The sequence below is a fragment of the Anastrepha obliqua genome, chromosome 1 (assembly GCF_027943255.1).
Source record: "Anastrepha obliqua isolate idAnaObli1 chromosome 1, idAnaObli1_1.0, whole genome shotgun sequence".
In the NCBI taxonomy this organism is placed as follows: domain Eukaryota; kingdom Metazoa; phylum Arthropoda; class Insecta; order Diptera; family Tephritidae; genus Anastrepha; species Anastrepha obliqua.
The window spans coordinates 184,035,210-184,049,984 of NC_072892.1; the positions used below are offsets into that span (position 1 = coordinate 184,035,210).

General features: G+C 38.1%; 3 protein-coding genes across 4 annotated transcripts; 2 read left to right on the forward strand and 1 right to left on the reverse strand.

Annotated features, from left to right (window-relative positions):
* Positions 1 to 374: 374 nt before the first annotated feature.
* On the forward strand, positions 375 to 4,382 carry LOC129243749 (uncharacterized). The gene is made up of 6 exons (XM_054881023.1): positions 375 to 741; positions 853 to 1,593; positions 1,937 to 2,066; positions 3,504 to 3,689; positions 3,819 to 3,957; positions 4,029 to 4,382. The coding sequence occupies exons 1-6, from the start codon at positions 497 to 499 to the stop codon at positions 4,157 to 4,159; spliced, it is 1,572 nt and encodes a 523-aa protein (XP_054736998.1). The 5' UTR covers positions 375 to 496; the 3' UTR covers positions 4,160 to 4,382.
* On the reverse strand, positions 4,194 to 11,073 carry LOC129243762 (uncharacterized). 2 transcript variants are annotated; one of them, XM_054881058.1, is made up of 4 exons: positions 10,986 to 11,073; positions 7,613 to 8,053; positions 4,788 to 4,933; positions 4,194 to 4,578 (listed from the first exon to the last, which is right to left on the reverse strand). In XM_054881058.1, exons 2-4 carry the CDS (start codon positions 7,899 to 7,901, stop codon positions 4,351 to 4,353), a joined length of 663 nt encoding a protein of 220 aa, XP_054737033.1. In that variant the 5' UTR covers positions 7,902 to 8,053; positions 10,986 to 11,073; the 3' UTR covers positions 4,194 to 4,350. The 2 variants fall into 2 exon arrangements, with proteins under 2 accessions (XP_054737033.1, XP_054737024.1); XM_054881049.1 differs by lacking the exon at positions 10,986 to 11,073 and adding an exon at positions 8,145 to 8,452.
* Positions 11,074 to 11,119: 46 nt separating this feature from the next.
* Positions 11,120 to 12,570, forward strand: LOC129243756 (triosephosphate isomerase). The gene is made up of 3 exons (XM_054881036.1): positions 11,120 to 11,236; positions 11,301 to 11,900; positions 11,988 to 12,570. Exons 1-3 carry the CDS (start codon positions 11,177 to 11,179, stop codon positions 12,192 to 12,194), a joined length of 867 nt encoding a protein of 288 aa, XP_054737011.1. The 5' UTR covers positions 11,120 to 11,176; the 3' UTR covers positions 12,195 to 12,570.
* Positions 12,571 to 14,775: the final 2,205 nt, after the last annotated feature.

The window sequence follows — 14,775 nt, forward strand, 5'->3', positions numbered from 1 at the left end:
TTCAAGCCCATTTTAGGCAAAAATATTCCACGGCCGACAATGTATATTACATTGCATCAATGGTGAATTTGAAATTCAGCGAAATAGGAAGGTGTGTTGTCTCTAGACATATTATGATGTAGTGAATGTGTTAAATAGAAAACCGATGAGTCTTGGAAAAAGTTAATTTTTTACGTAGCTGGTGCTTTAAAGTCCAGAGTGACGCGCTAAAAATATATCCATATCCCGGCCGACGGCCCTTAAGGCTACTGCTGTATATTCTTTATTTATTTGTTTAAAAATTTTATATTTTATTCTGTAACCAAATATTGTGAACTCTAAAAGTAAATAAAGAAGTATTATATTATAACCCTTGGATGTAATTCAGGTGACAACATTTGCGCGTCTGCTCTTAAAATCCACTTACACACTCATCCAAACTATACAAAATCTTAAACGCATCACACGAAGAAAAAGGGCATTAGACGAGATTCACCATCAGTTGCTGAATGCGACAATGGGCGATAGTCGGGAACGCATACGAGGGCCACCGCGTGATGGACGTGAGTTTCTCACGAGTCCCAGGCAAGTGTTGCGTCGATTGATGTTACTCTCCGAGGGACGACAGTACAGGGAGGCGGCGGGAGTTGTAGGTCGACTGGGGCCTTCCGTGTTGCGTTCAGTCATAGCAGAATTGCCTATCGACCTGCTTCTGGAGCATTTGCCACACAGTGCTTATCTACTGGAATCGTTTTTTACCAGGTACAGTAGTCGTTTTTAGAAATTGATTGGAGAAATTCTGAAATTTGTTCTTAATCGTTGTTTAACAAATGTTTTTGTTTATTATCCATAATAATGATTTACTCAACTCAGATTAATCACCGTCAATCCCACACCAAAACCCGATGTGCCAATTGAATCAGTTGTTTGGCAGCTGGTGCGTCTCTTCTCCCATCCGCACGAATCAGGTATGCGGCAACGCTGCACCAAGCTCATACAAGCCATAGCGCAGTACGAACCGAATTTGCGTCAAACCCTACGCGAACAGCGAAAATCCTTAGACAATGCAGTCCAAGGCCTAGGTGTGCACGGTCTCACAACAGACTCCACCGGACAGCTAATATCTCTGCATGTCGCACTCAAGACTGAGCTGCAAAGGCATGTGGACATATACAAAATGGCCATACACAAGCTGGAGGAACTTAGCATGATAACAGCGCACCAAGATCCTGCGCATTCCTCACACCAGCGCTTACTCGCCATTAACTACGGTGATATACAACAAAGACTCATAGAGAACAAAACACTACTTACCATGGTGGACAAGCCGGCACTGAAGCAATTGGCCTGCCTCGTGGAGAACCTGAGTCAGCGTGTGGAAAACGACAAAGAGGTGTTAAAGTGTGTAGGCCAGGTGAAACGTTTGGATGGTCAGGCGTGCATAGAGAAACGACCGGCGGCGGGGTTGTTGATGAATTTCGCGCGAGGTTGCGAAGCGGTCTTGCAGTTGATGGGAGCCGAAGCTGGGCCCACAAGTCCGACCGGCCCGGGTAGTGGCAGCAGCAATTGCAGCGACGGTTATCATTCGGATGATTCAGCGAATGAGGAGACGAGGTATGACAAAAATGAAAAGAAAAAACACACGCCATATAAGGAGTGAGAGTACTACCTTTTAGCTAATGCCACTCTGCTCTACTTGGGCATGATAATGTACGAGTATGTGGGTAGAGAGTCAACTGTATGTTTACTTGAATTACAAAAAAATAAATATATTCAAAACTTTGAATAAGCCACGCATTGTCATTTGGCATTGGCTTTAAAGTAATTGTATGACTAATTTAACTCGCAACTAACTGTACTTCAGAAAGTAGAACTTAAGTTAAAAACAATTGATTTAAATGTATTTAGTGGAAATATTACAAGAAATAACAAATTTCTGTTCGTCCTTCAATTGCAGCGAAATGGTAACTCAGTATCGCACCCTGTATATGGAGAACAGAGCGGACACGTTGGAAGCGTTGGACGGTCTGCCGCAGCTAAAAAATGTTCATAATTTGAAAACAAAAATTCTTTTCTCCATAATTGTGGTAAGTTTACACTGGAAAAGTGCTATTAAAAAAGATCTAAAACTATTCGCACAACGAAGCACTTTACCAAGCAATGCAGTAGCTTTGGGTTATGCATTAATTATATTGATATTTGACTTACTTCTTCATAAAATATTATGGAATGCGATAAACTCCGTACTAAATCCAAGGATTATTTCGTATTTTGATTTGTAAAACAGAATTGGTTTTTTGCTATTATCCTTTCATTGCCCAAATATGTTTTGATTTCCCTACCGTGAGCAACTATGAAATGTATAAGTAATGTAATAAAAGTAAAAACAGCATTACTCAAGCCACAGGACGAGCTTTGGATGGACAACGTAGTGGTTTTTTCAATTTTAATGTTATAATATCACTAAATTAGCCTCTGCAGGCAATCTCTCGGGGCAGTTAACACCGTTTTTCTCTGAACTTCGGGCAGATATATTTATCTGCAAACTGGAGTTTGAGGGCCTTGCCAGAGCAATCATTCCAAGTGGGCAGGATTGGAACCAAGGGAACATCTGCCGAATGCCATAAGAAGCCTTATTTGAATTCAATCGTTTTGGAATAACACAGTGCAATAAAGAATTTCTAATCATTTAATTTGCTTTCCCATTTTAATTTCGATCCCCACGACAACAGTAACTGCTTGCATTAAACCACCGCCACATATTTATTTACGGAACGTGTTGCACAGTGTAAATATTATAGATCTATTTTTCTAATTATGCAGTATAATATGTGTTTTACCTACATATAAATTTAGAAATAAGAAACCATTTAAACTTTGCGTTCTGACCAACACATCTAAATCACGAAAGGATGCCTTTTCATAAACACTTTCGATTTCGCAAACTGCTTACAATTGCATTTATTTGCGTCTACTTGAGAAAATATTGCACGCCTAAACAATGTTCACTGCTAACCATTTTTCGTAATAAAAATATTGTAATGATCAGTTAGTCGAAAAGTGATGAAATTGTCAAGTGCTTGCTCACGGGTATCCACTGACTGAAACGTGCCAAGGAACAATAACGGTCAATTACAAAAAATACCAAAAAAGTGCTTGATGATTGGGGCACTAGAAAGTGATTTCAAATGCCTCAAGACAAACACTCATTTTCTAGCTTGATTGGATGACTTTGCAAAACAACAAGAAAAAGTGGTGTGATATTTGCATGGCCATATTTTCGCCCGAAGAAAATATTTTACGATAAATAATAATTACTTATCAGCACTTTGAGAGTGACGCCCAGGCAACCACTACAACAGTTATGGATCTATTTGTGATTATTGTGATTTGAATTAGGGCGGCTGAGTTTGCTGTTGTGCATGTCCATCTGACTCTTGCCGTTTATGCAATCCCATAATTATCGTATTCACGTTACTTATTTCACATTCAACTGTTTTCTGTTTTTGCCCATCTCCTTTCAGTTATCTTTTCGTCTGTGTCATGGAATGCGTGAAAGGAAAGTGATGGAGGTGCGCCGCACGTTGAATTGCCCCTTAGACGCGTCGAACGAGATCACACTCGCTTTGGATCGATCGGTGCGAACTTATTTGCACGAAACTGTAGAATTATTTCCTCTGGGAGAAATCGAACGTTCTGTGTTCAATCAGGTGCGTGGGACGCATTTAAAAGTGTTTTGCATGATTTCATACATATTTAATTAAATTTATTATGCAGCAAATATATTGAATTCGGCTTCAGCATTCCCTTCTGACTTTCTATACTTTCTCCATTCACAGGTGCTTTCCACACTGCATGAATACCCCTGCCTGGAATCGTGCCCACCCCTCACACACTTTGTTAGCGCTTGCGTGCGCTTAACTTGGCACATGATCAATCAGAAGTCGCCATATTATCTCGACAGTAATTTCAATCTGGGTAAATTAATCAAAAAATAATTATACCTTAATTTAATTTCTTTGCAATTATTTCTTCGTACTCCACTTCAGGATTTCTGCACCCAGAGAAACAGGAACGCCACCCTCAGTCCGATCGCCGTTCCGATCTTATCAAAGCATTCCTTTGGCCCGCGCTCATGCAGAACAATCGTTGTGTATTTAAAGCTATCGTAGCCACTTAGTCTACCCCTGAACTTCCGCATATACATACAAGCATTTTAAAGTAGTGCCTAAGTCAATTCTAATTTGTACATATTTAGTTTTTAATAACCAAAACAGAAAGTAATACAAACATACATGTATACGTATATCTAGAAATAAATAAATAACTATTTAAAGTCCATTAAACTACTTTATGTACATTTGCGTAGTTCTATGAAACTATGGGTTTTAGTACTAAACTTACACTGGTGTTTTTATTTGTACATTGTAATGTATTAAAGCCGTAGAAGTCGATTATATCGCTGGGTGAACTGAAGATCCTCTCATTTGGCTTCTGTTGACCTATGCCGTACAGGTCTTTGCCGTTTATTTGCCTTATGAAAAGATGGAAATATTGCTGCTGCGCATAAACCGTTACGATGTATTTAACTGAGAAGTCCTGCGAATAAATGAAACGAAAGCAAATAAATTAGAATGTAAACAAATTGTCTATATATCGTGTCTTCAAGTATACAATTTTATTAAAAATTGTATGACGAAAGCTTTTACAAAGTAGCTGGTTTCGAAGTAACAAATTAGATCACATATTGTACATAAATACGAATAATGATAACCGATTAGGTAAGTTTCCATTGAACCAAAACTTACCGCTTCTTTAAATGGCCGCACTAAACAAGAACCATCTTCCCTGCTGCTCAAAATATCCTCAGCCGTTGCACGATCAACTAGACGATAATAGGGTTCTGTCTCAATTTTCCGACGCTCAATTTGAAGGTAATTCGCATCAATGTCATCTAAAAGCAAAAAGCAAAAGTAACAATTGTTTGAAATTATCAAATGTTGGTGTTCATGTATCCAAAAAATCCATTTCGACGGGAAGTTGCAAGTTTTTACTTCATAAATTTTTACTTGTAAGAATTCGCAAGTGAGAAAAACAGTAAAAATAAACACGAATTAAAGTTTCCGAATTTAGTCAAAGTTCTAAGTTTAAATAATAACAGTGATTAAAATGGAGAATGTAAGTAAATATATTTTAAACAAAATTTATAGTTTATTTAGAATAATTTATTAAATAGGAATCGGCATATAGAGGTATGCACTGCTGACACCGTGCACACACAGCCTCCAGTCACCGTTGCTGCAGTTTCCGAAATACAAATCGAAAGCATTGAAGGTATATTTTTTGTTTTAAGCTTGTAAGGGGTTTTCCAATAAGAGGTGTTATTCCCGTAAAATATCAATGGTTTCGTTGCTTGTGTGGCACGTAGCGCCGTCTTGTTGAAAATAAACGTTGTCCAGATCAATACCATCGAATTCCGGCCATAAAAAATCGTTAATCATCTCTCGATAGCGCAATCCATTCACCGTAACTGTTGCTCCAGCTTCATTTTCGAAAAACTAAGATCCAATGACTCCGCCGGACCATAAACCGCACCAAACAGTCACACTTTGAGGATAGAGAGGCTTTTCAACAATAACTCTTGGATTTTCTGAGCCCCAGATCCAACAATTTTGCTTGTTGACGAAGCCACCGAGGGGAAAATGGGCCTCAGCGCTCGAGATAATTTTTCGATGGAATTCCATGCATCATTTCATGCATTTCAACGACCCAATCAGCAAAGACACGCCGTTGTTGATGATCGGCCGACTCGAATTCTTGTGTTAACTGGACTTTATAAGCCATAAGTCCCAAACCTTTATACAAAATACGGTGTAATGAAGTTTGTGGAATGCCTAATTCCAAAGAACGAAGAGGAATGGACAAACCTGGGTTTTCTTCAACACTTTCGGCTACAACAGCAATATTTTGTTCTTGAGCGTTGTGCACGGGTTTTATTCTTCACATCACTAACTTGTCCCAACAGCTCGAATTTTTTCACCAATTTCTGTATTGCGGCCCGACAAGGTGCTTCACGATAACCCAAAAATGTTCACACCTTCTTGGCCAATTTCCGGACACGAACTCGTTTCGGAGCCTCCTGTTTTAATTTAAGATCATGGTGATAGACCCAAGTCTCATCCATAGTAATGAATCGACGCACAAAATCCACTTTTTCCTTTCGAAAACGCTCTAAATGTTCCTGAGAAAAACGCATTCGAATGTGTTTTTGTTCATTGTTAGCGAATATGGCACCGATTGTGCGCACAGCTTTCTGAAACCCTATACTTCAGTCAAAATATTGCTTACATCGCCCAATGCCTAGGGCTTCTACTAAATTCTTCTCCGTCACTCGACGATTTTCCAGTGCTGCACATTCGTCGAAAAGAATCAAATTTGTAGAGGAAAATTTTGGTTCACATGCCGTCTTACAATTGTCCAAAAACACATCCTGCATAACCCTACAACCTCCGTATTTTCTCTATCCAAAACATTTAATAGCAGGCCTCCAGGGCTATCAACTTTTCGTGCCTTCTTCTCAGCATATGCATAGAGCTTCATATTCTTTTCTCAAAATGTTGCACTCTCACCGGGCAAACGTCCAACATTTCCTAACGTATACGAAAAGCATTGTCCAGCTGGTTTTAATTTATCTGTGTAAAAATATGTAGTTTTGCCAAAACTTGAATTGTTAGAAAAAAGTGGAAACTAATAGGAGACATAAAAGATAACTCGAGGGAACTGAAGTTGATTCCGAAAAATACTTTTGTTAATTGGGTTATACATTGGAGTCAGGGATACTCAACAAATGTTATGAATCGATTTAAAAAAACTTTACCAACGGATTTCATTTTAAAATCTTATCATTTATTGTCAATGTATAAATTAACGAAAAAATGTTTATTTTGTTGATGCAAAGGCGTGCATTCTTTGCAGCGGATGCCGTGTCTGCATTCGTAAGTATTCATATAAAGGGTGGTTAAATTTCAAGGACTGATGTTGAATGTAAACCACACCTAAACGTCAAGTTTTTTTCTGCATTTCATTTGACATTTTTCACTTTCAGACTAACTCAATTTGAACCATGCAAAGATACATAATCAAGCAACGCGTTAAAGTTATTCAGGCTTATTATGAAAATTTTCGATTTATAAAATTATTTTGCATTTATTTTGAATTGATCTGAAAAGTTTAGATTATAGCATTTTACTTTTAGTACATTATAGTTTTTGTAAAACCACACCTAACAAATGATTTTAAAAACACTTGCACTGTTAGGGAATATAGTATTTTTGTTGTTGTTGTTAATGTTGTTGCAGCCTAAACATACCCCATACATATACGGAGAATGCTCCTGAGGAGACAGTCCTTGACCGGATATAAATCCGGGTCTTTCCGGTTACGTAGAACCGACTGTCGTGCAAACGATTATTTTTGTTCAAATTGGATAGTTCGTAAACGAGTCACTGTAGATATACATAAGTATATATATACTTATATATAATAAATAAGTAAAAACTCCAATATTTATTAAACATCAAAAGCAGCCGCTAAAATTGTATTTGTATTAAGGCGAATTGTTTGGCGAACTCACCAACTATGACATAATCGTGATGTGAGAATGGTGACGTCGTTCTTGTTTGAATTTCTCCCCCACTTCTCATCGCGAACTCAGTTTCCTCGCCGGCGTTTAGCTCACTTGAAACTCGTTGGGTTTGTTTGTAAACCAAACAGTGATCACAACAAAAACAGCAAACAGAACGGGAGCAACACGAAAAACACCAACACATATCGTTTTTGTAAACAGAATTGACCACATTCGCCACGAAGCGCGCGAACAAATTATACAAAACGGTCCAGTAGACGCGCAAACACCAACACATAGTGAACGCGGGCGAAACAAGTGGATGCCTTTAATGCTGATGAGATAAGCGGCGCCGCGATTAGTTCATTTGATCGAGTTATTTATAACGGAATAAACGCCAAGCGGTTCGCCTTAAGACACACACAGTTCTCGTTGTTTCCTACCGGATACCTGCAGCAAATGGAATAGGGTATTCCATTAATAAATACAAACATCTGTATGTATGCAAGTCTGTTAAGATATTAAATTAATAATAACATACATATGTATGTATGTATGTATGTAGTGCGTGGTTTTAGAACTTTGCCAGCTGCGTTGTGAAAGGGACCTTGGGCGTTGACAATCCGATCATGGGCGATCTTCCCGCGACACACATCTTAAGTGAGAGCGTGTTGCTCTCAAACTGCGCGCCCGAATCACGCAGAAAGACACTTAGCGTTTTAATTACGAACATATTAAGCACAAATTTAAAGCCAATATACTAGATATGCATACATCCATACATACATACGTACATATCCACATTTAAATACCAGAATAAATATTAAGTTTTTTTAGTTTTTGTAGACACGTACAAACATACATATGTACTTACATATGTTCTTCTCGTACACAATGCTCAATTAAAGGAATGTAACAAAACACAAAATTGTAATGAAGATAAAGTATAGGAGAACTGAATAAAAACATATCCATATTAAATTTCACCCATGGCGATCAGTAAAATATGGCAAATGAAAGCAAGCAAACACTAACATACAGTGACTCAAAGCAAGCAGCAGAAATATATGCGCTTCTCGCATTCTGACGCCCACTAGGAGTCAGAGGAAAACATATCCATACAAATATATAAAGTATTATCGTAACTCTACTTACAGTCAACTACCTTTTTGTCTATTTTATGATTATAATATGAAAAATAATATACATATATTTAAAATTTCTTTTATGGGCTAAAAAAAATAAAAATAACTCAAAATCATCAAATGTGTTTTCCTTTTTAACTATTATTTGTTTCTTATTTAAGTTCAAACTGGGTCAAAAGAACGAGCACAGCCAGGGTTAAAAAAAGGAACATAAAGTCGCCTCCCCCAAATTTTTTTCTCGGTTCACCTCTGGAGCCGAGTGTCTGTAATGCGATATGCGAAACCTTCTGTATTTTTCCAATAGAACCTGTTATCATTTCTTTGCTGGAAATCCGAGTATTATTTATTATTTAGTTTTTTTCTTTAACTCCTATTAGAACATAGGACGAGTAAGCCACTCACTTTTTTTCTCTTCAAACGGCCATAAATAGGTACTATTTTATGGGGTTGAAATCCCTCAAGGTATATAGGTTTCAGAACTGGGGTAGCTAAATATCAAACACCATCACTTGTCAGGCTGCTTCATTGATCAACTGTGCGAACAATCTTCGAGTCACTGTATGTAGATATATACTTACGTGTACATACACACATCACTCATTTGTTTGCAAGCCTGTCTACATAAATGCAGAACCAAAGCAACTAAATGTGGGATTGCCGCTGTAGTTCTCACGTTACATTTGAAAGAGTAAATCCATATACACATACATACATACCTACGATACATATTTATACGAAGTGGGCATGGGCTCATATTTGCATGCATGCACGCATGTGTATCTGTTTGTATGCTCCTTCCGGGTATTTCGTGTGAAACTTCATTTTTATTAATTCCTTCTTTCAATTGTAACATTTTGTTTCACAAATAAGTTTAACTTAATAAATACATTTGAACATATGGTACGATGGATGTACATATACATACATATATGTACTAGGAGTGAATAAAAACATTGCAACAAAAGTAAAAACTCCTTGACCCACACACTAGTTTTCAAGACAATAAATGTTTTCCGAAGAAGAGTCAAAACATTTTATCACAAGCCGGTTTCCGTTTCGCTAAATAAACTTCGTTTTTAAAGTCCTTAGCTTCTCTTTTATTTTTGTAATCGCATGTACCACATAGAACAGAACCTAGTTCTTGAAAGAAATTGCTGATTTAAAACATAATAATTTGAATATGAAAGTAGAAACCCTCATTCATAGTAATCATTATTGGACCATCTTTAGAAAAACTAAAAAAAATGGCTGAACGACTGCGTGAAGTTCGATAGTTATTGTGCCACTCTCTATTGCTTGGAAATTTTGTGTCGAAATTGCTCTCAAAAATCGAGATGCATGCGGTTTGTCTCAAGTACAGGGAGTAAAACTTGCCATCTTATATCCGCCAAGCACAGGATGCTTTTCCAGCATTGCTTCTTGCCCACAATGGCACTCAGTCACATATAAATTCTTGCGAAGGCGAATGCAAATTACCCCGGCGGTATGCATTCGTGAGATGTTTGGCAAAGGCAGCAAAACCCTTTGTCCTGATCATCTCCATAGCCTCATCATCAGTCTGTTCCTCGCAACAGTGAAATTCCATAAGAGGGACGCTTCCAATTCCTTCCTCTAGCCGTCATTACTATGCAGCTGCGTAAGTGAGAGTCATACCCCTCTAGCCCTTCAATTGTTACCGATATAGAGCCTTTTCCATCGAATTAACACCAGTGCAAAATTGTCATGCCATCAAAGGCGTGTATTTTGATATCCAATAACCATTTGCAACGGATTGCGATTGAGTACGCCTAGTATATTTTATTATATCTTCAATTTTTTAAACTCGATTAACCTAAAAAAAAGTTTGACTTAAACCCCTTTAAATGACTATCTCCATCCAAATTTGAGCAGGGGTGGAGCAGGTTTTATTTGTTTTAATACATTTTGATTGCTTATCTTATTGTTAGAGCTTAAATAAAGCAAGATTGACTTGCATGTAGGTTATGTTATAAAGGGCAATGTAAAGCCAATTTGTCAAATAAATCATAAGCAATTCTCATATATACATATTTAAACCTACTAATCTTCTTTTGACTATTCTTCATGTGTGGTACGATGAACTTGTTAATAAATACTTCCCTTTCCATCGGTTTAAGGTGTAAACTTTATTGGCAAACACAGACCTTTTAATACTTTAGTAGCCCAACAAACACTATTTCTTTGAGTTAATTGTTCAAAATATGAAAATATGAACTTACAAAAGAATTTTAATTTATTCCGTTACAGAAGAAGTACACAAATTTTCGCTTAGAGTTTTATAATCGAACGCCAACAGTGACATCCGTCGTTTCAGTGCGCTAGCTTGTTGTAGCAGAGTTGCATTGCATCTAGCGTTTTATTACGTACTGTACTTTAACTCCAAAGAATTGCCCAGCGAAGAAAAATAAAAATGTTGACAGTCGCCGAAAGGGTCATTGCAAGGTTATTCATTCGACCATCTTCTTATAAGGTGTGTAGAGTTTTTCGTAATTTAATCATTGTTTTTTAATTTATTAATCAAAAATTATCTTCAGTTTACTGGTTTGCAGATTTCTCGTTCTCTCAGTAGCTGTGACAAAGATAAAAAAGGCAAGAAAATGTCGCGTAAATTTTGTGTTGGTGGTAACTGGAAGATGAATGGTAACCAAAAATCAATCGCCGAACTGTGCAAAATACTTTCTGCAGGACCTTTAGATCCCAACACGGAGGTTTATGTGGGTGTACCGGCACCTTATCTCATGTACGTGCGTAGCTTACTACCCTGCTCCATCAATGTTGCTGCCCAAAACGCCTACAAAGTAGAAAAAGGTGCTTTCACAGGTGAAATCTCGCCGGCCATTATCAAAGACACTGGTGCTGGCTGGGTTATTTTGGGCCATTCGGAACGTCGCCAAATCTTCAAAGAGAGTGATGAGCTCATTGCCGAAAAAGTTGAGCATGCACTAGCATCTGATTTAAAAGTGGTGGCATGCATTGGTGAAACACTAGAGGAGCGTGAATCCAATAAGACGCAAGAGGTTGTTGCCAGACAGATGTGTGCGATAGCTCAGAAAGTTAAGGATTGGAGCAACGTTGTTATTGCCTACGAGCCGGTTTGGGCTATTGGCACTGGCAAAACTGCCTCACCGGAACAAGTAGGTTAAAATATCAAAAGAAAAAAAAATATGTTGTTGTATAACAAACATAAACATCTACATATAAATATCGTTTTATATCTGCAGGCCCAAGAAGTGCACGCCTTCTTGCGCAAATGGCTGGTTGAAAACATCTCAAAGGAAGTATCAGACACACTACGAATCCAATACGGTGGTTCAGTAACTGGGGCTAACGCCAAGGACTTAGCCAAACAACCCGACATCGACGGTTTTCTGGTGGGCGGTGCATCTCTGAAGCCTGAATTCGTGCAAATCGTCAATGCTAAACAGTAAATGCTTCGAAAGTATATGAAGAAAAGCACAACTGCCACAAAATCCAAAAAGTTGTGGCATAGAATTCAGGGGTATTTACTATTGTTAATGAATTACATTGCCGTTAAAAGTGGAAAATTACCATCTTTCCCATTTTTTACTTTGCCTAGTGTGCATAGCTAATCGGCAGGTTGAGTTATTGTTATGGGTTGACATGTTTTGAAGAGTTCGCATTTTATGTCGGGAAGTTATGGTAAATACTCAAAATTAAAGGCTAAAAATAATTGTAACTTTATTGAACGGAAAAATGCATCATGTTACTTCCACCATATACTCGAAGAAATTGCGAGTAAATTTTAGATTATGAAATAAATGTTAAAATTTCTACAACCCTAAATATGGATTTGAAATTCGAAACTGTGTTTGTGTTTCCGTTTTAGGCCCTCTATAATGATAAATAAAACTACATACATACATAAGTCCGCCATGCGGACGCTGTAGACAGTGTAACGGTATGAACTTTGTCTAAACCAAGGTATATTAAACAGATAACAGCAGTAGAGCAAAAGCAACGAGCAAAGAATTTTATTTTTGCGTTTGGCCCCAGAATCTCAAAATCTATAAACAAAAAATTACAGTTCGGTAACTGAAATAAAATGTAGCTATTTAGAGACCAAATTAATAAAAAAAAGTCTAAATTGAAACCCTATTGCTGTTATATATTTAATGTGGCTTGGTGTAAACACTAATCCCAGGAACGGATGAACCGAATTTGACTGATAGGTAAAGAAACTTTTACTCCCCAGATGCAGGTGTTGCAGTATTTAAAAAACTTCTGCCATCCGCTGAATGATGTTATTGAGTGTCGGAAAACCGGTACCTAAAACAATTTACTATTTTTATAATTATAAAAAAATCCAGAAACACAAATACTCTTTACTTGATGTGAGATAAAATAGAGAGCACCAGTTTTGACTTATTCCCATGGCAGCCGGTTCTACGTTACCGGAATGACACGGGTTTTTCCCGACCAAGGGTTGCCGCCCCAGTAAACTAGCCATGCCTTGTGAACCGTTTAGATGAGTTAGACGAAGACGACCGGTGATATACACTACACTGACAGGGCTTGAATTACTGCTACAACAACAACAGCCATTTTTGACTATTTTATTGTACTTAAACTTGTACTTTATTATATAAGTCTCCGCCCTCGTAAGAGATGTATCGCTGCTGATACTATTTTTGTGTTCGCTCTAGTAATATACTGGTGATTTGAAGGTGTATATGTGAGGTCTCCATCGCAGTAGTTGGCATTCGTTACTGCTACAACAACAACAACAACATTCGTTTGAAGCGTAAAGATCCTTATTTATCTGACGTCAAAAATGTCTACGTTAGTTCCGAAAAAGCAGCATTTGCGGGAATTCATGCTTCATTATTACCTTCTAAAGCAAAGTGCATCTGAAACGTGTCGTATATTGATCAATATTTACGGTAATCACGCTCCATCAATTGCAACTTGTAAAGAGTGGTTTCGACGCTTCCAAAGTGCCGATTTCGACGTGAGGGATAAAGATTTCGAAGATACTCAACTACAACAATTATTGGATGAAGACACATGTCGAACCCTTGATGGTATGTCTAAAGAGTTGGATGTTAACAGATCAACCATCGATAAACGTTTGCACGCGATGGGAATGGTTCAGAAGGCAGGTAACTGGGTGTCACATCAATTGAAGGAGAGGGATATCGAGAGACGTTTGGAGACGTGTGAAATGCTTCTTGAACGGCATCGTCACTAGTGATGAAAAATGGATCTATTATGAAAACCCTAACCGTCGAAAATGTTGAAGCCTGCCAGGTGAACCAGGTCCATCGTTCCCACGACCGTAGAACCGACCTACGTAACCGGAACGGCCCGGATTTATATCCGACCAAGGACCGTCACTTCAGCAGCATTCCTCGTATATGCTCGGGGAATGTTTATGCTGCTACAATAATAACAGCGAAAAAAAAAATGCATGCTTCAAAAGTTATGTTGTGCACCTGGAGGGATCAGAAGGGTGTTTTCTGTTATAAACTCCTTAAACCATTTGAAACCGTCACTGGCGATCCTTAGCGACTGCAGCTAATGCGTTTTAATCGAGCTCTCAAAGAAAAGCGGCCAGAATGGGACGGTAGGCATGACGAACTGATTTTACTGCATGACAACGTCAAGCCACACGTTACTAAATCGGTCCAGAAATATTTGAAGGGACTGAATGGGGAAATCTTGCCCCACCCGCCGTATTCCCCAGACATTTCACCTTCGGACTACCATCTGTTCCGATCAATGCAGTCAGCCCTTGTTGGAGCGCGGTTCACTTCTTACGGGAGCACCCCAAACTGGCTCATTGAATGGATCAAGCCAAAAGAACTCGAATTTTTCATCAGAGGAGATGAAAGATGGAGTAAAGTTATAGCTTCCAATGGCAGAGAATATCTTGTATTATTTAATTCTTTAAATAATTCCTAACTTTGGCTAAGGAAGGACGGAAACTTATTCCCATACCCAATACTTAAATTTGGGAAGCTATAAAAAAGCGTCCCATAGTTAAAAACC